The sequence below is a fragment of the Strigops habroptila genome, chromosome 1, assembly GCF_004027225.2.
Source record: "Strigops habroptila isolate Jane chromosome 1, bStrHab1.2.pri, whole genome shotgun sequence".
Lineage (NCBI taxonomy): Eukaryota > Metazoa > Chordata > Aves > Psittaciformes > Psittacidae > Strigops > Strigops habroptila.
This window is the reverse complement of record NC_044277.2, coordinates 20,752,048-20,771,501: the sequence shown is the minus strand read 5'-3', so window position 1 is coordinate 20,771,501 and position 19,454 is coordinate 20,752,048. Positions and strand designations below refer to the sequence as shown.

Below are 19,454 nucleotides of genomic sequence, written 5' to 3'. Positions count from 1 at the left end.
CACCAAAATTACATTTTTGGAGTGTTTCTTCTTTGAACCCAAGGGACTCCCAAGGAAATTTCTCCTTGAGCCAGAAAAAAAATATTTGTTTGCTCCCTAGACTGCAAACCCCATTCCTGGGAACAAAACCCAACAAGTTGAGAGCTCACTAAGTGCAAGACAGCGTATGGAGCACTCGTAACTCTCCCCCACAACCCAAAAGCTGTGAACACCGATACTCTGAACATACTCTGGCATGGCTCAGTTTTATCATTTTGGGTACCACAAGAAAGCATGTAACAACAAACAGAAGCATGCTCCTCTCCACATTCAAGTTTTATTGAAACTACACACATATTATACACACAAATGGAAGCCGTGTACCAGACTTTGGTATCTCCTGTACATTGACAGAACCTGAGCACATAGCAGTTTCATATTTGTATATTCTGTACACTCTCTTCTTAATTCACAACACTCAAATGCTTTTTCATACTTTTAGTGACATAAAAATAGGTTCAATTCCTCCAATAACAGACCCATTTACAAAATTTTCCTCTTCCTCCCCCAATACCACAGTATTTCCAAAAGGTGCTGGATTTTCTCTCCAAGTCCACAGTTCTCTTGCAGTTACAGGGCATTAGTGAGGGACACCAATCCCAGCTTTTCTCTGTATTCTCCAAGATCCCCTCTGCCCTCCTCAAGTACCTTATATGTCAAATGATGCAGGCTCTTCTCCAGGAAAAAAAAGCTGTTCTGTTTCCATGCCCACTGCATACTCACGATCTTTTACTGAGACCAAACAAAAAGAGTCAGTTCTGCTGCTTATTTTTACATCAGGGACAATTGTTCACTAGGAACTATGCTAAGGCAGTGGACCTGTTTCCTGGAACTCAAGTACTCAGGGCTATCGCTGATGTGGCTGGCAGGAAAATAACACCTCTACCACCCCACCACTGATAACCCTGGGCTGTCAGCTCATCTCATGGTAGGCATATCAAAAGCGGCACAAGATGTTTGCAACAATAAGAAAGACTTATAAAAGCACTTATACAAATTGCTGAACATTATGAAAAAATGCTTGGGTTTAATGAAGCAGAACCCTTTGTCCAGCTCATGTACACTCACTTCAGCGTTGAAAAAAAATGAGCATATCTATTTGCAATATCTATTTGCAAATAATCCACCTACAACTGAATAGTACACCTTCCATCCCAAGTACCCCTGCAGCGTGTTACCCATTCTTCAATTGCTTCATTCACTGCATGTGACATCAAGAAATTAACAAAAAAAGCCAACTTTCAGACACATACTGGAACACACCAAAACCCAAAAAGCAGTCCTCTGTGAGATGCTGCTGATCCACACCACTTCAAGATTTGGTTTTGAAGGCTTTTCTGTGATGGTTTCAACGGTTCACATTAAACACGCAACTTGAAGTACCTTCATACGTTACTGGTGCTTCCTCACAGCCTAAGCAGTACGTTTGTAGTACCTCAAGGGATAATTCTTTGGAATTATATGCCTTCTCACCCCATCAATGCACAAGTGAAACAGAGAAGGGGAGAATATCAAATCACCAAGCATGACACAGGGAAGACAAACACCGCCCAGAGCTGGCTGTTCCAGTGTCAGATGCTGACTGCAATTCGGCGCAACTACAGGCTGCTTAATAAGGCACTTGTTCAGAGAAGCATGGAAAAACAAGGAGCACAAGCCAAAGAATTACAGGATGTGTTTTTTCTCCACTATTAACAGGCTTGCCTTTTCAAGGAGCATTCAAACTCCACGGACCTGCTCAGTAACAGCTCTACAACAAAAATCATATGTATTTGATTTAAACTCCCACCAACCGCCATCAGTTTTGCAACCAGAGTAAAACATTTCCAGACAGAACCCAGGTTAATGGGAAGATCAAACTGTATCCCTGGATTTAATAAGATTTTATAGTTCATACCTTATTAATGTCTTCCCACATTCACTTATTACTCTATCTGCAGCAAGATGAAAGGGAAGAGCTTTTATTCTAAACCAATTCTATAAACATGAAAATAGAACCCATGAAAATAATTTATAGCAACATATATACACAGAGTGATACCTCATCCGGTTTTCAGATTAAAATACCGTAACATGACGTAAATACACAGTTTGCTTTCTTAAAGTACTACCAAAGTCTTAAAAAAGTAGTTGTATCCAGACGATTTTTAAAGACAGCAATTACAGCAGATGAATCAAGGGAATCTTAAAAAGGCAATCCTTTTAAAAAGCCATATAAAAAGGACCCCCCCTTTTTTTCCTTAAATGACAGAGAGAAATATATTTACTTCTCTGACCCACAACATGAAAACCCAGGAAAAAAATCCCAGTAGACTCCAATTCCAGGAGAGAAAAGAAGATAACTTCACAGCAGAAAGTGAGATGGGCAAAGGGAAACAGTAACCGTTCATTTGCCAAGTCATCAAAAATCTGCATCCAGAGTGAAGACATTGTCCATTGTTTCTGCCATAACAGCAAAACGCTGATATTCCGAAACCCGCTTCTCAAAGAAATTTGTTTTTCCTTCCAGAGAAATATTTTCCATGAAATCAAAAGGATTTTCTGCATGAAAGGCCTAGGAAAGGAAAACACTATTACACTGGTGACTCTGAAAGGGTAACAGTGCTTTAAATTCTCCAACAAACAAAATGGCCAAACCCTTTCAAACTAGATCATCCCTTGCTGCAATATGCTGTAGAATCTATGGACCCCTATCTAAGCAAATTCAGTACTGTCACTCCTCAGGATTTTGGTCTGTGGTGAAGTCCACCAGCGCAAGGTGCTTATTACCCTTAGAGGACAGTAGCACTTGAGCACAGCATAAGCTTCCCATTACAAATCTGCAGAGCAGCTGAAGGGAAAGAGTGGCATAAATTGTTCTTGCTCTTTTAAACAGTGAAGGATATATATTAATGCTGTGGTTTCAGCTGTCACTCACAGAAACTGCAAGCACTAAATATGACCTGCTCCCAGGCACATTAAGAGAGTGCTTTGTGGTGACAGCTTTCCTGGGCTGCCTGGGCAGGCCAGCACTTCAGGCAATTGCATCTCTTACCTTTGAGAACCCAAGCTCCATCAGTAACCGGTCTGCGACAAACTCAATATATTGTTTCATCAAAGTGCAATTCATTCCGATGAGGCCTACAGGTAACGCCTCTGTCAGAAACTCCTACAAGTTAAAATACAGGAGGCATTTAGAGAAATGAAATTTAGGAAGGGAAAAGGATAGAAGACACCTGTGTTTCACAGTAACACAATTCGTGATATTCCAGGCTCCTCAAGCATTTATCTGAATAACTAACTTGCATCATTAAACTCAACAAGTGTCTTCTGCTTCCAGTAGTTGTTTGTATCTTCGTTTATTTTTAGCATGTTTTTCTGGAAAATGCACAAGAATTTCTATTACTGCCCCTCTTGTCTGCCTTTCCCCTCTTCTCTATAAGGTCCCAAGCTTCAGTGCAAGCTTGAACTCCAACTTTCACAAAATCTACAGACCATACTAGTGGGAGCAGGAATAGAGCCAGAAAACTCCTGTTTTCCTTGGCTTCCAGCCATTATAGAACAACAGATCAGAGAGGACAGTGATATATATAAGTGCTGAACACAGCCATGTACATACTTAGGCACCGATGCAATATCTGTCAGTGTTGTGAGGCAAAGCTGGGGCATTTGTCATCATCACAGTAGTTAAACAACAACAGAAAGGAAACAGTAAACTACAATCTTGCCAAACACTCAGCAGTGCAGAAACTTGTAGTTGCAAATGCGTAGCAGCTCATGTGAAAGAATCTGACAGGAACCTCAGAACTCAGCACAGTACTCATGGCCACAGCAGACCCTGTCTTCTCCTGAGGACAGGTGGGGATGTGTATAGAGTAGGGAGAGACAAAGATCCTGAAAGGACAGAGGTAACAAACTCCTCTCTAAGAGACAGTTGTGGTTGGACTAGATGGTTGTTGTAAATCATTTCCAACTGGAACTATTCTAACCTACCTTACCCTATCCTATCCTAAAGAAGACAGCCTTTCTTACTTTCCATCATTAAGGAGGAAACCAGCTGCCAGCTTCAGCTTCTCCCAGTTGCTTGACAACTGAATCAGGAACTCTCCAATTCTTATTGTCACCATCAAGGAAGAGGGAAAGGATAGTAAAATGCACCAGGGATCCAAGCCTGAGCCAAGTATCAAATATGGAATCCCAAAAGGTAGCAGTTAGTTTGTTTATTTATGCACATAAGACTGGTCCCATGCTGCCCATGATGCTGTCATGGCCAGGCTTACCTGCTCAATTTCAACAGCATTGACGATGATCTCACGGACCCGCTCTTCTGATGGTCTGTTTACTAAATAATGGAACATGAGACAAGCAAAATCACAGTGTAGACCCTGAAGTAACAGAGAACAATGGAAAAAAAAAGTCAGCTTTTCCTTCTTTCACATAGTTTGCCCTTACTTTGAGGCAGCTTCCCTCAGATTGAAGCTTCCTAGCCTCCTGCTTCTTTGACAGTCTTAATGTTACCACGTGTAGCAGGCACTTCTAGTTTACAGCCCAGTTAGTAAGTTCTGAAATCCATCTGTGCCAAAATAACGCTCAGCATACGTATTTCTCAGGTAAATATTTTTGAGAGCTGCTCTACTGTGAGTGATCCTGCACAGAGCCCTGCATGGTCCTTGCCTTCCACCAGAGATGCTTCTGCAGAAAGACTCCTACACCAAGACCTGCAAAACTACCTGCCACTTAAGGTAGATTGCTTACCTGCTCTCCACTTAAGAGATACCTGTACAGAAATACTTGGTTTAAGTTCCTTCAGTAGCATGTCTTCCCTTGCTTCTCCTCACAGCATTTTCACAAAGGAAGATTCAGATTAGAGTCACCAAATCCAAGAACAAGTCCCTCCACACAATGTGCAGTTACTGTGAGGAATTTGCTACCAAAACATGCATAGATTTTTAATACTTAAAGACTACCGCGCCCCAACTCAACCCACCAGCACATCCACCCTGCTACCCTGCACAGAGCCCAGTAAACTCTGCTCGTTCCCAAGATTTCCAGAAAAGCCTCCAGCCAGGATAAAACAGCATCAGGAGACAAGTAATCCCTCACAGTCTGAGGGGGATTCCAGACAGCTGCTCTAAGAGGTACCTCCATTTCGCCTGGCTACAGCTTGAGCCTCTGGCGTCAGCCTTACTCACTGCTGCTAGACTAAAGCAGCATTGTGCTACTGTCTCTCCTCCTGACAGCAAGGTGGCGATTACAGCCTACATGCACCATGAGGGCACATCCAGAGTGAAACCAGTCAGAAGGATTTGGTGGACGATGGGCTATGAAACAAGCCACCGCTATTGTTAACAGCGGTCAAAACAAATCCAAGAAGCAAAATCTTTTTCAGAAAGGCTACAAAATCCTTGTGATTCAGGTCATGAAACAGCCCTGAAATCAGGTAATTTGGGAAATACTCCCCCTCTAGGGACAGCACTAAGTGCCTGCTGCAGGGCTTCCCATGGTCTTGTCCGGGGCAACATCATCAGCAGGCTGCAGGACGTGCCTGGCTTCTCATCTGAAGTGGTGTGCTGCACTGACTGGTGTTCCCACCAGCTTTGCACCTTTAAGAATCAGAGTTGCACCACCTCAAACAACAGCCTGAGAACAGAGCCTACAGCTCAAAAAACATACTGAGCATTAACCATTTATCTGTCCAGGTGCGTCAAAAAACAGTTTGTGTAGTTTTCTACTGTGGATTCTTTTTACTGCCACTGCTTTTGTAACAGCATTTCCTGGTTTTCAGTGCAGGTGCTGTGTGCACCAAGGTTACGCTTCATAACAGCTCTGCAGTTGGAATTATGCCAGTGGAGCTCAAGAAAAATTCAGTTTTTTGGTGCTCAACTTTGCAAAGAAGTACAGTTATACTGCTGTATGGAGCAACTTGCATCTCATTCACCTGTGAGTGATCCTTCTGACAAACACACTTCCTCACTTGAATGCATCAGTTCATGATGACTCACAGAAACAAAAGGCACAAGGAGGGTCAAGGCTGAAGAACTGTTTTGTTCTGCTTACTGATCATGTCACTTTGTTCAAAAGAGTCTTTTAAATTAAAGGCATCTTGTAAGATGCCTCCTTTCAAACCAGTTTATCTAATACATGGAAATCACTTACATTATGATAAAGGCCTCTATTAATTTAGACCAACTCTGGTAAATTCAAACCACTAGCATGTTTATACTGCACACAAAACTGGTCTTTCCACTTTTTCAGTGCTGACAGCACCATAAGTTGTGTGGTACCTCAAAGACAGGCCCCAACCGTAAGCAACCGCTGCCAACTGGCAGGCAGCAGTGCAGGAAGCAGTGAAAAGCAAGGGCACTTGTCAGGGCACGGCCTGCCACATTCGGTGTGCTGACATGCAGCCCCTCAGACACATCACATTTTAAGCTAAGCAGCACTCCCCTCTACTGCAGACCTGTAGCTGCTCACAGGAGGTTCTGTCACTGTGCAGTAACACCAGAACATGGAGAGGAACAGTATCTGTTGCTTGTGCAGCACCCTGACACAGCTGGCCAGGCGATGGACACAGGCAGCCACCTGCAAGCTCTGGATGCACAGCTAGGGGCTGTAACAGGGAGTGGTACAAGGAGGCCACCTGGACCTGATTAAAGCAGTTAAGGTACAGGAAGGCTCAGTCATGTCCTAGTGAGGTCCTTACTCAAGACAGCCACCACTGCAGTTGGGGACCATGCAATTCCACACCAGTCCTTGGGCAGCCAGGCACAGGAAAACAGATGTCTCCTTCAATCCAAAAAGTCCACCTTTTAAGTCATACTATGCATTAGGGTATTGCTAATATTTATGTTTACTCCCTTTAAACACAGGCATTGCTGCTGAGGAACATAGCATCTTCATGAATATAATTCTGCCTTTCCCCTAGAAACTCACTTTTCCTCCCAGACGGTATGTAGGATACAACACATTACCTCATCTCTGCTAATAAGTTCATTGGAGAAAGTCAGCCCAGGCATCAGGCCCCTCTTCTTCAGCCAAAATATAGCAGCAAAGGAACCCGAAAAGAAGATGCCTTCAACTGCAGCAAAGGCAACCACCCTCTCACCTGTTCAACAGAACACATTTTCAGTTAGACACAAAAGAGTGTATTGCTCATCAGCAAGATGCACCATTTGCTTCAGACAGACTGATGCTGGGGAGGAGCAATCCCCTTTGCAGCACCAGATGCTATATCTGACCACATCTTTCAGCAGATCTCGAGGCACACAGGGTCTACACACACAACAGCACGTAACCACAGGCAGCTCCAGTAGAACCAGAGCACCCACTGAAACTGCTACAGGTCAGAAGGGAAAGAACATATCTGTCCAAAGCAGGCAAGACATCGATACTCCTTTATCTCTTCATCCTAAAAGGCAAGAAAATGGCTGTGTAACTAATTGACAAAACTGAGAGAAGAGCCGATCTCCTATAAATTAAACTAAGAGCCCTACACCTCAATTTCTACTTGCTGAGAATCTACATAAAACCATATTCTTACAAGACTGAAGTACACATAACGTAATTCATCAAGACACAAATAACTACTTATCCCACCTTTCATCCAAGGAAAGCACAGCATTATTGGTCCCAGTTCTCCCTGTTCTCTACAGGAATGTATTTCTTCAGACTCTAAAACCATCTGACTGCTTAGTGAAGACACATCATTCCATGTGCTCTAACAACTTCACCAGATCCTTGGATATATTCTACTACAAAGAGCTTTTGCATTAAGCTTTTGCATCACAGCCTTTTCACTGTGAGAACTGCATAGAATTTTCTTTAAAAAAATAAAGTAACTCATAACAGCTAGACATTCCACTTCCCCTACGAGCTGCAAATGCCATCTGCTGGCTCAACTCAGGAAATTCAAGTCAGGAAAAAGCACGAAGAGCAACACAGACTAAGTTACTAAGGAAAGAATTTGTCTGGCAACACTAAAAATCTCCTAAGTTACTTCTAGAGAGGAGTAGAGGAAGGTTGCTCATACTATATAGATTTAATAAAGCACAAGACTGAATATCAGTAAGGTTTTTACTACATTCCACCTGACTAGCTATCATACAAATGAGTTACGCTGAAACAAAAATCACCCATCAGCAGCACCACATAACTGAGTCCACAGTGGGATACAGCACGCTGGGAGTCCACAGAACAGGTACAGCAACTGAAACCTCAGCCTAAGAAATCAACCAAATTGTGGGGACCTGGTCGCAGGGCAGGTCCCGAAGCTGTAAGGAAACACCAAGCAAACAAGCTAGTCAGCCACTTTCATATGCCTTATCTCCATATGAGATATCCATAATTGTAAGGCCTCCCAAATGTTCTAAATTTGGGAGTTTTTCTCAATAAGATGAAAAAAATAGAAGAATTTACAAAAAAGTTGCATAGGATGCATGAAATTGGGGGCAGGGAGCGGAACACTGCCTTTTGAGTTAGGGAATCTTCCGATTCCTGGCACACCCCGCACTGCTGGGAGCCAAATGAAGGAGATGAAGAAGGGACTCCACACATCACAAGCAAAGCCAGACTGGGGAGGTAGAGGGACACTCCAGGACAGGAGAATCTACAGCTACAAAAACAACTCCACTCAAACATGAGCTGTGAACAACAGATGCTGCAAAAGAATGATACTCAGATTTATTTTGTTTGTCTGGCTGAATCTCTCCGTTTCCTACACTTTCTCTAAGTATAGAGGGTATGTGGTTTAGAAAATTCACTAGATTCTGCCCATTATTCATTTGAGCTACAACACATCCTTCAGAGTCAACGTTGTAAGCTGAATGCAATTGAATGCAACTGAATGCAACACTGGAAAGGATGCTCTGCACCATGCTGATGGAAGGTGAGCCAGTGTCCCAGCTCTGAAATGAGATATGAAAACTAGAAACCTGGTCCCAACAGCAAACCAGAAGGACCAGAGACAGATGATTCTTGAACCTTTTTCACCCAGACTCAGTCATGCTGTTACAAAAAAGGCTAACCACATAAATTTGTCTATATGAACATGAACACAGAAAAAGCCTGGACTTCAGCTGCCCAGTTTTGCACACTGGAGTACAAAATAGGAGCCAACTGGAAGAAATAAGTAGAACTCCTAGAAAATAAGGTCTACAAGCAAAAACTGAAGAAACTAGTAGAAACACAAAAAAGACAGAGAAATCCACAAGCATTATTCATAACATGATTCTAGTGGGAACTGACATTACTATATTGCTTTAGCTGAAGATAAAAACATACATGCTCACCAGAAGTTACTTCTAGTGCTTTAGCTAAATCAGAGACCCACAGGCCATTACATCATCTGTGGAGAATTTCATTTCACATTCCAGGGATGCAGCTTACTCCCAGAGGATTGGTTTATGACGTGTGACAGAAACAAGTTTTTAAGAAGCTACATACCAAAAGTGGATTCTCTGTCGTCAATCCACTTCAGAGCCCAGTCTGCTTTCTTCTTGACACAAGGCATTGTTTCAACAGCATTAAATAAGTAATCCCTATAGAAGAAAAGAAAGAGAAAACATCAATATAATAAAAAGTGATTGATGTAAATCTGCCCTGGTTGTCCACATTGGCTCCACCAGAGGAACCCATTACACCAGGCTCTGAACTAATCCAAATAAGACACTTTCCACCCCAAGGGGTGATTACCTGTCCTGGTTTTGTCCACAAAAGAGTTAATTTTCTTCCTAGTAGCTAGTACAGTGCTGTGTTTTGGATTTAGGATGAGAATAATGTTGATAACACACCGATGTTTTAGTTGTTGCTGAGCAGTGCTTACACTAAGTCAAGGACTTTTCAGCTTCTCACACCACCCCACCAGCAAGTAGGCTGCGGGCACAAGAAGCTGAGAGGAGACACAGACAAGACAGCTGTTCCAAACTGGTGAAAAGGATATTCCATACCATATGATGCCATGCTCAGTATATTCACTAGGGGGAAAGCTGGCTGAGGGTGACTGCTCGGCAACTGGCTGGGCATCAGCCAGCAGGTGGTGAGCAATTGCATTGTACATCACTGGTTTTGTATATTCTAATTCTTTCATCACCATTGTTGTTATTTTCCATTCCTTTTCTGTCCCATTAAACTGTCTTTACCTCAACCAACTGAGAGGGAGGGGAGCAGTGAGCAAGTGGCTGCGTGGTGTTTAGCTGCCTGTCAGGTTAAATCACAACGTGATCTCTGATAAAAAGGGCACAAGGAGGCAGATGTGCAGAAAACAAAAACCCAAGGTCTCAGAGGAGATGAGCTGCAGAGATGGGAAATGAATTCAAATGTCCCATCTCGGGAGTGACCACCCACTAGACCACCCACTGGACTCCAAGCCAGATGGCAGCTACTTCCTACCCACCGAGCTAAACCTCATCTTGCCCAATTCCACAAGAGAAACTGGACAATTCCCATGAGCACAGGCTCTGTTCCCACGCTAAACACTTGAAATGAAACCTTGCAGTCCTCCCACTGTTACCACACAGGATGCCACTGTGGGAAACCAAGCTCTGCCTGACCATCATCATGGTGGAGTCTCTGAGGGAAAGTGCTTCTTTTCAAATGTATTACCATTTGCACTAAGAAGTTCTACAGACAACAAAGGTGATGGAGGTCTCCAAAGAACCCAATACTTCAAAAATAAGCAGTTCAAGTTGTATGAAAAAGCATTGACAACAAAAAAGCTGAAAGAATTGCAGTACATTGGTTAGTGTACGTTAGAAACACCAGCTGGATCACAAGCACTCAATTTCCTGAGGCAGATCATTTGCTGATGTGACAGCAAGCACCTCAGGAGCACAATAACCACAACGAAGTTGTCTAACAACATTTCAGATGGTCCACGCTTCCTGCAATCACAGATTTATACAAGTATTAACTACCTTTATGACAGTCCCACACAGGTCTGTCGGGCAGTAATACTTCTCTCTATTTTGGGGGTGAGGCACGCAAGCCTTGAAAGCTTTAAGGGACTGGCCCCAACTCCCCTAGTAAGTCAGTATGAAAACAGAAGGCAGCTGCTCGCTGCTGCTGCCCAACAATGGTGCCACCGGTCTAAGTGACAATAGGTCTGTAACACATCCAGAGGTTTACCTTTTCTCAGGATCTTTGATGTAGGTGTCTATGAGCAAGCTGTACATCTCTGAGTGAACGTTCTCAATGAGAATCTGAAAGCCATAGAAACAACGAGCTTCTGGGATCTGCACCTCCTGACTAAAACGTGCCACCTGCCAAAACCAGAAAGCATGGCAATGAGTACAGTAAAACCAGTCCTGCATGACAGTACTGTAAGCTTAATGGGAAAGGCAACAGATCTCTACCCCAAAGAAAGGATGGGAGCCGTTCAGCCCTTCTTTATTCACAGGTATGTCAATAGGTGTGGTGCAGAAGAAAATAAAGCAAGCTTGCTAGAAGTAAATACATCTGCTGTGCACATTGGATAGAAAGCTCTAGTGAAGCATGAGGGCACATGTACACAGGAGGAAAACAGCGAAATATTGCAACAGTAATGACTTCCTGTGGAACAAAGCCTCAGACTTTTTGTTTATCATTAAAAAAACCCCCAACTATATGACATAAGACATGTCCATGCAATATATGCACAGATGCTATGACATTCTACACATTACAGACATTCAAGATTTAAACTGGGCATTTGCAGTCAGCTACCCCTGATAACCTGTGGTGAGACATTCTGCAGTCCAGAATTTGATTTCAGCAGAAAGATTTCCCCACCTTTTTATCAACATCCACCTGCAGCCCTCAAAGATTCTAGGATGCCATTCAGTGAGAGGCAAACGGGTTTTACCAAAATGAAGGATACAGAGCATGGCATAGCACAATTCCTCCCTACTTCTCATCCAACACAAGTACAGGAAGAAGTGTGGGGTTCTATTAATTCATTGAGAAACATGGATCAACACAGCCAGGGAGAAGGCTGAGTTTAAAAAGTGTGTCCAAGAGTGATGTGATTTGGAGTCTTGCTGACCACAGTTGACCCAATTTAACTCAGATGCTGGCCCCAACAGAACAAGCTGCTTATTCCCCTTGGCAAAGGTGAGATGATGGGAAGGACAAAAAAAGCACATTTAATAAATTTATGCATTAATGTGAGAAAACCAAAATGAAAAGCCAATAAGCCAATAAAATCAGTAAGTATTTAAGCCCTCTGTAAAGCTTCCTTACCAGGTTTTCGTTTACAATTCCATCACTAGCTGCAAAAAATGCCAGAACATGAGAAATAAAGTATTTTTCATCTGCTTTCAGCTTGTTCCAGTGAGGAAGATCCTTTGACAAATCAACCTGATGGAAAGAAAAAAGAAAAACATTATTGCCCCTTTGAGTCTATCATTCTGTAAGAACAGAATCAGCTTAGTCAAATGACCAAGGCAGAGTTTTGGTGTTTGCTCTCTAATCTTTACATGTGGAGAATTTAAATACATGTGACTGTAAAAGACAACAGGCACAGAACAGTACTGCTGTCTCCCTCTGCAACACTAACATCGCGTGTTTGCTTTGCAGCTTACGCTTTTGTAATCTGGAATAAAAATCAGTGTCTATTGAATTATAAATAAATCAGATTTTGAAAAGCATTAGTATCTTCTTATCATGAGTATGAACACGCATCAATAAGGTGAGTTCATTCTGAGACACTTAAACTCTACTTCAAATAAATGCTGATGCTCCAAGAAACCCATACCCAGGTGTGCCAAACGATGGACTGAAGGGACCTTTGCCTTTGGCAGGTGTTCAGCCTCCATCCTGCCAAAGAATGGCACAGGGCGAATGCTGTGCAACTGCTCTCATCTACCAGACTGAACTCTAGCCACAGCAGAAACCACAACTTCCTTGGCATAGGCCTTTTTTGTTTGGAGGGATTTCTGAACCACAGCACCAGTTAAGGTGGGCCAGATGTCAAAAATATGGAGGCCTAAAACCATATATGTAATATATGTGTATGTGTGTGTATAAACATGAACATATACAGGTGTGTGTATAAACACATTGACACACAAACAAGTTATACAGTTAACTTTGCAGTTCATTTGGAAATGCACCAAGAGATGGTAGGACAGCATAAGAAAGAACCAGTAATATGGTAAAATGCTGATCAGGCAGGAGTTTTACATGCCTTTTCTTTTATGGCTTAAATCAACCTCTACTGCAACAGGGCAGCAAGCCTCCCAGGCTGGCAATGGAACAGCACTTCTACAGACAGCTGCTCCTCACCATCGCAGGACACTGCCTGGCCCATTTAGAGACTACCAGTACTTCCAGCTCACTCCCCTGCAACTGCAGATCACTGCTCACAAACAAGGAAAGGCTGCAGAAGCTCTGAGTTAGAACAACCAGCTCAGCTTGCAGGTAATCTCTCCAGATCCTCTGCTGCAAGCGTAGCAAGCTGAGTACCGCTCAGGTCTGGCTAACCAGCAACTTCAGGGGAAAACTTACAGCTTGCACTGTAACACTGTAACCAGGGCAATCAGGAGTCAGTTAGAAGCATTTTTAGTAAGTGTCTGTGATCATCACCATCTTTCTGGAAATTAGGTGCCTAACATTAAAGACCAGCAATCACATGAAATTACCCAGAACATCTTACCTGGGCAAGGAGTTAGTTGCAGGCACAGGCACCACAACAGGATAGGAGCTATTAGACCACAAATCAGAGCTCTCTGAGTAACCAGAGAAGTGCCCCAGGATACAATTACACCTCTTCTAAACCAAACACCTATAGCAGATGTGCTGAAATTGCCTGGTGGAAGCAGTGTTCTTTCCAGTGCCCACGAAGGAAGTCATGCTCTGTCACAAGCACCTCATGTTTGATACAATTAACTCCAACCCTTACAACACGGAAGCCAGCAGCAGAGAGAGGACCCCACTCCAAGTGCCTTGTGCCAACCCACTGCTCACCTCTTCTGCAGTCCAAAAGGAGGCCTGAGCCTGTTTATACATTTTCCATATGTCTGGGTACTGGATCGGGAAGATGACAAACCGGCGGGGGTTTTTTCTGAGAAGAGGCTCCTCGGCAGGGTCCAAGCCATTTTCAGCAGCTCTCGGAGGGGAGCTCTGAAGATGAAGCACAGATCTGGTTAAGGTTGCCGTCACTTATTCCTCCTCTTCCCCACATCCCAAAGGTGTGGTTCAGAAGCCACCCGTGTCACGCACTCACCTGCCCCCCTGGGGTACCTGCCCCCTTGCCCTCCATTCGCGCTCCCACTGCTGGGGCAGCAGGGCTGCCTGCCTGCCTGGATCCACCCGGCACTGCTCACACCGACTGCTCCCTCGCAGGAAGCTCCTGCGTGCCGAAGAGGAAACGTCTCTGCAATGCGAGGAGGAAATATGCCCCCGGAGATGGCATCAGCCACTGCAGTAGGGCACATGGGAGGATGTGCCAGGTCACTGCACGTTGCTGCCAGCCCACACCCAGCACTGCTCCGCGAGGCTCACCGCCCAGGATACCTCCAAAGCATTTCCTGTACTCCAAGGCCCTTGGGCCTGCATAGACTGACTGACTTAAAAATGCCGCAAGAGCATAACAACTAATTCTGTCTGGTAGAGGAACAGCCCTGTGCCAGGGCGAGTCTGCACGGAGGCTTGACCATGCAATCCTGAGGTGAGCAGAAGGCAGCCAACACCAGCATGGGTCTGGAGGCTGCTCTTGAGTGCTGATACGAAGCTGTGTGCCTCTCCTTCCAACAGCAGGCAGCATGAAAAGCCCTGCCTGGATTCACCCATTCCACCCTGCTCCCTCTGTGCAGGCTCCTGCACAGCTCTGCCTCAGAGAGCTACCAGCCTGGCTGAGGCAGGCAGAGCTGATGTTTAGGAGACAGGCCAGCGACGAGCAGCATGGAGAGGGCACTCCTCAAGCAGGACCTTCACCTTGCCTCCAGCTGGGGAGACCCATTCCTGGGATCAACATCAGACAGCATCTCTGTCAGGCACAACACCAAGCACCTACTGAAGACAACTGTTGTGAAGAGCTGTCAGCACAGCACACTGTAGCCTCTCCAGAAGGGCTGGCAACTCACACTGACCAAAAGTTTAGCCAGCAGGATGCCTTTCTGAGCAAGTTCTGAGATCCCACTGACACTGCTGTAGAGGATAACTAACCACAGGCAGTACACGAGGTATTATATATAACACAGAAGAGACGGGGAGCAAAAGGTTCTGAATATCATTGCTTCTACCCTCCCAGGAAGTGCCAAAGTGCCTTTACAGTCTGCTTGTAACCACTTACACAATAAAAAGTGATCCTTTCTTTCAGTTTGGAAAATACCCTCAAACAAGTAATTCTACTCACATTTAAAAACCAAACAAAACGCAAACACATATGCACCTTGCATAGCTGGCATATGTACTGCAGAGTCCTAAAGAAAACACATCAGGAAGCACATTCTGGGTTATGATTTTACCACTTTATTACGTTTTTAAATATTATTCAACTACATGAGACAGATTTCCCAGTACCACCTTGTTGAGTCCCTGCTGAAGGCCATGACAGCGCCAGACCTTTTGTATTTCCCAGGACACAGAGACAGTTGCAGTAACCCACTGGAAGTGCCACAAGGGAGAATTTGGGCTGCATGGGGAGGGCACCCCGCCTTAGCACGCACCTCCTCAGGGCCTGCCACGCGGCTGGCACCTCCATCTGCTTCTGCACCAGCCATAGCCTGGAAAGGAAATGCTGCAAAAGCCTTCCTTGTTAGCCCAGCGTTTTCCTCAACCATCTACCCTTCTATACTGCCTGAGGACTATTCCCAAGGATTTATTTTAGCCTCACGAGGTGAAGTACCAGTTCCTAACTCAGTCTTGATGCTCCCAAGCCATTCAAAAGCCAGCATACCCAGCCTATAATGTAGGGAGATAACTTGAAAAATACTTCTGGTGTCCAGAAGTGAAGCAGAGCACAGGAAAGCAAAGTTCCAGAATGGCAGGAAAACTGGAGACCAAGGAGCACTTGTCATGTTTCCAATGGTCGTTAACAGCTGCCATGCTGCAGGCCACAGAGAGGGGTCAGCACATCAGGAATACTATCAGTGCACAGCGAGACAGAAAGGCAAGAGAACGAAAGACCCGTGTGTGTGCTCTGGAGAGCCCTCATGGCAGGAAAGCAGAAGGATGGCTTCCAGGAGCTAAAGACTCAGAGTGATGGCACGACCCTGAGGAGAACCACCTCACAACTGGAAAATGGTACAGGTTTTTTTAAAAAAACAGGTGTTTTGTACCTTTTTAAATTATTATTTCAGAAAAGGAAGGGTCAGACTGCAGACACTGCACCACACTGGAACATCCCCCTTAACCCACCTCCCCTAACCCTTTCTGGGGTGCAGAGGAGATTCACAGGCAGGCAGGCAGCTCCTGGCTACGAGACAGTCCTGTCGCTCTCCATTTTGGTTTCCATTTCTCTTAGCCAAAGTTTTATCAGAGTAATACTCATTACTGAACCCGTTTGTTATCACAGTACATGTCTTGGTACAACTCAGCTGAAGATTCATGGAAGATCCTTCTGCAATTGAATTTCAGATGCATGGCACATTCTGACCACTGCCGGGGCTTCAGAGCAGCCACCCCCCCTGCTGAAGCAGCACAGCGCGTTCCCAGCCCTGCCTTCCTGGCCCCAGGGGGCACTGGCAAGGGTATGGGGAGCTGAATAAAGTAAGAGTCACTGGGCTAACACACCTCCTGCTTTCAGTCTGCACCCAGCATCTTTTCCTTAGTCCTATGATGGTGTATAAAACAGCCAACACTCAAAATAATAATGAAGACCATCCAGTTTATAATGTGAACATTTTACTTTCTGTTCAGAAAACATGAACCACATGCACAAAAGAGCTGAAGTTGGCAGGCACAGACCAACCCCTGCTCTAGCAGGGTCAGCCAGAGCAGACTGCACAGGACTGCATCCAGCCAAGGTTTTGGAATCTCCAAAGATGGAGACTACACAACTTCCATGAGCAACCTGTGCCAGCACTTGACCACCTTCACAACAAACAAGTGTTTTCTATTGTGCAAATGGAACCTCCTGTGTTTTAGTGTGTGCCCATTGCCTCTGGTCCCATCATAGAATCATAGAATAGTTATGGTTGGAAAAGATCTTAAGATCATCTAGTTCCAAGCCCTCTGCCATGGGCAGGGACACCACACGCTAAACCATGTCACCCAAGACTCTGTCCAACCTGGCCTTGAACACTGCCAGGGATTGAGCATTCACAACTTCCTTGGGCAACCTGTTGATGGAGCACTACTGAGAAGAATCTGGCTCCATCTCCTTTATTCCACCAGGTATTTACACACACTGATGAGATCTCTTCTCCAGGCTAAACAGCCTCAACACTCATGGCTTCTCTTCTTAGGACAGATGCTCCAGTCCCTTACCCATCAGCCTTTTGCTGGACGCACTGTAGTACATCATATTCCAGTTACTCTGCAACTGCAACAAACCCTTCTGGTGATGACAATAAACCCAACAGACAACAAAGACTTCCTAGTGGTACTGGAGCTCTTTCCCTTAATTTCAAATTCAGCAAACTAGGAAGCAATTAACATATATACACATGGACAACCACCACGCCACAGCAATAGCTACTGGGCTGCGTATACAAGTATCTTGGTTATCAGCTGTAGCCAGGGAAAAGGCTAAAGGCGATGTGGCATATACCATGTCACAGTATGTGACCCATGATCCCTTCCACACCCTGACAGAAGGTGGTAGGTGCATTGCACGGGCTCCCAAAGGCTTCGGGCCGTCCCCGGGTAGCACAGGGCATGCTAACGGTGACCCTGGGAAGATCACAGTGCTCAGGGACATATGGCTTCCACTGCACAGCAGCTGAGGAGCACAACGCCTGCTGGTTCTGCCCACTGAGGGGATGCACAGCACTACCGCTTGCCTCTGGCAGGCTGGAGCGAGCACTTCTTCACTGTGGGTACAGCATGCCGCTGTTCACAGAGGGAAACATTAAGGGCTTTTTAGGCTTGTATTTAACACAGCAAACCCCAGTTTTACGCAATTTGGGTACTGCTGAAATGCAAAGGTTTGGGAACACCACGAGGGGTTTTCTGCTATAAAGATCCCTCACCCTCGCACACCTCAGCCTGGCTTCGCAGGGCGGTGCTGGGGAGAACGCAGACGGAGCTCAGACACCTCCTGGGTCAGACTCTCCCGGCCCGCAGGAGGTCGGGGTACAGCGCACTGGCTGTGCCCCCCCACCGCCGGGCAGGCTCAGCCCTGCGAGCCCGGATCCCCGCTGGGCGGCAAGGCCCTGCGCTGCCCAGGCCCTGCGCCAGGGACCAGGGCCGCCGGGCCTGTCCGAGTCCGGGCCCGAGTCCCGGCTGTGTTTATACCTCCCAGGTGAGCTCTGGGCGCTCCCTGCGGCACCGTGGCCGCAGGGACCGACCCTCGGGAGCGGACAAGGACGCGAGGGCGCCCCGTGCCCTTCCCAGGGCCACCCCAAGCGCCGCCACGGCACCGTGTCAGTACATCCCCACGGCGGCCGGGACCCCCTGCACGCCCGCCCCGCGCCCCCCGGGGAGGCCCGGCCCGGCGGGGAGGCGGCGGCAGCTGCCGGCACCCGGCGGCGCAAGGAGGCCGCGGCGCCCGGCTGGAGCCGGCGGCTCGGGCATGGCCCCGGCCGGGCCGGAGACCTGCAAGGCCGGAGATGGGACAGCGCCGGGCAGGGCTGCGCCGCCCTTGGCTGGCTCCCGCACGCCCACCGCACCTCTCCCCGCTGCCCGGCGGGACCCCTCCGCTGGGCGGCAGCGGCTGTGCGCCCGGGACACCCGCCGCGGGTCCCCGCCGTCCCGGCCTTACCGGCTCCGGCCCGGCCGCCTCCTGCAGGGCCGCTCGCCCCCGGCTCTCGCCCATGGCCGGCGGCGACTGAAGGGGGAACACCACGGCGGCGGCCGCTCCTCCTCCCCGGGGCGGGGCGGGCGGCGGCGGCGGCCCCGGGCTCCGCGGCGGAGCTGAGGCCCCGGAGCGCCGGGAGGAGGAGCGGCCGCGGGGCGGGAGCTGACGGCGAGGGCGGACCGAGGGAAGGAGCCGGTGCTTGGAGCCGGCCTCTGACCTCGGGGCAGACAGCGCAGGAGGTGTGTTCCCTCCGCGGCCGCCGAGACAGAGGCCGAACCCTGGCGCAGTGGAGCACTGACCACAGCTGTTGCGTTTAAAACCAACAACAAAAAATAAACAACCTCCCAAAATTAGGAGAAAATTCTGGCTAATCCTCCGGGAGATGATAATGGAAGATGAACTAGTGGAGGGAGTTAACCGCTTGGTTGCAAATATTTACTGAAGAACGTGTACGGAGTTAAAGATAGCAATGGTAGCTGCCACTGAGGCAGAACCTCAAGTGTCTGTACCCAGTAATAGGCAGGCATTCTAAAAGCGTACAGGAGCGAGCAACCAATGTACG

General features: G+C 46.6%; 1 protein-coding gene across 1 annotated transcript; it reads right to left on the bottom strand.

Moving 5' to 3' along the window:
* Positions 1–297: 297 nt before the first annotated feature.
* RRM2B (ribonucleotide reductase regulatory TP53 inducible subunit M2B) lies at positions 298–19,047 on the bottom strand. Its single transcript, XM_030501266.1, has 9 exons — positions 18,857–19,047; positions 13,957–14,112; positions 12,232–12,348; positions 11,140–11,273; positions 9,460–9,554; positions 6,990–7,123; positions 4,299–4,403; positions 3,074–3,187; positions 298–2,593 (listed from the first exon to the last, which is right to left on the bottom strand). Exons 1-9 carry the CDS (start codon positions 18,908–18,910, stop codon positions 2,441–2,443), a joined length of 1,062 nt encoding a protein of 353 aa, XP_030357126.1. The 5' UTR covers positions 18,911–19,047; the 3' UTR covers positions 298–2,440.
* Between the last annotated feature and the right edge of the window lie 407 nt (positions 19,048–19,454).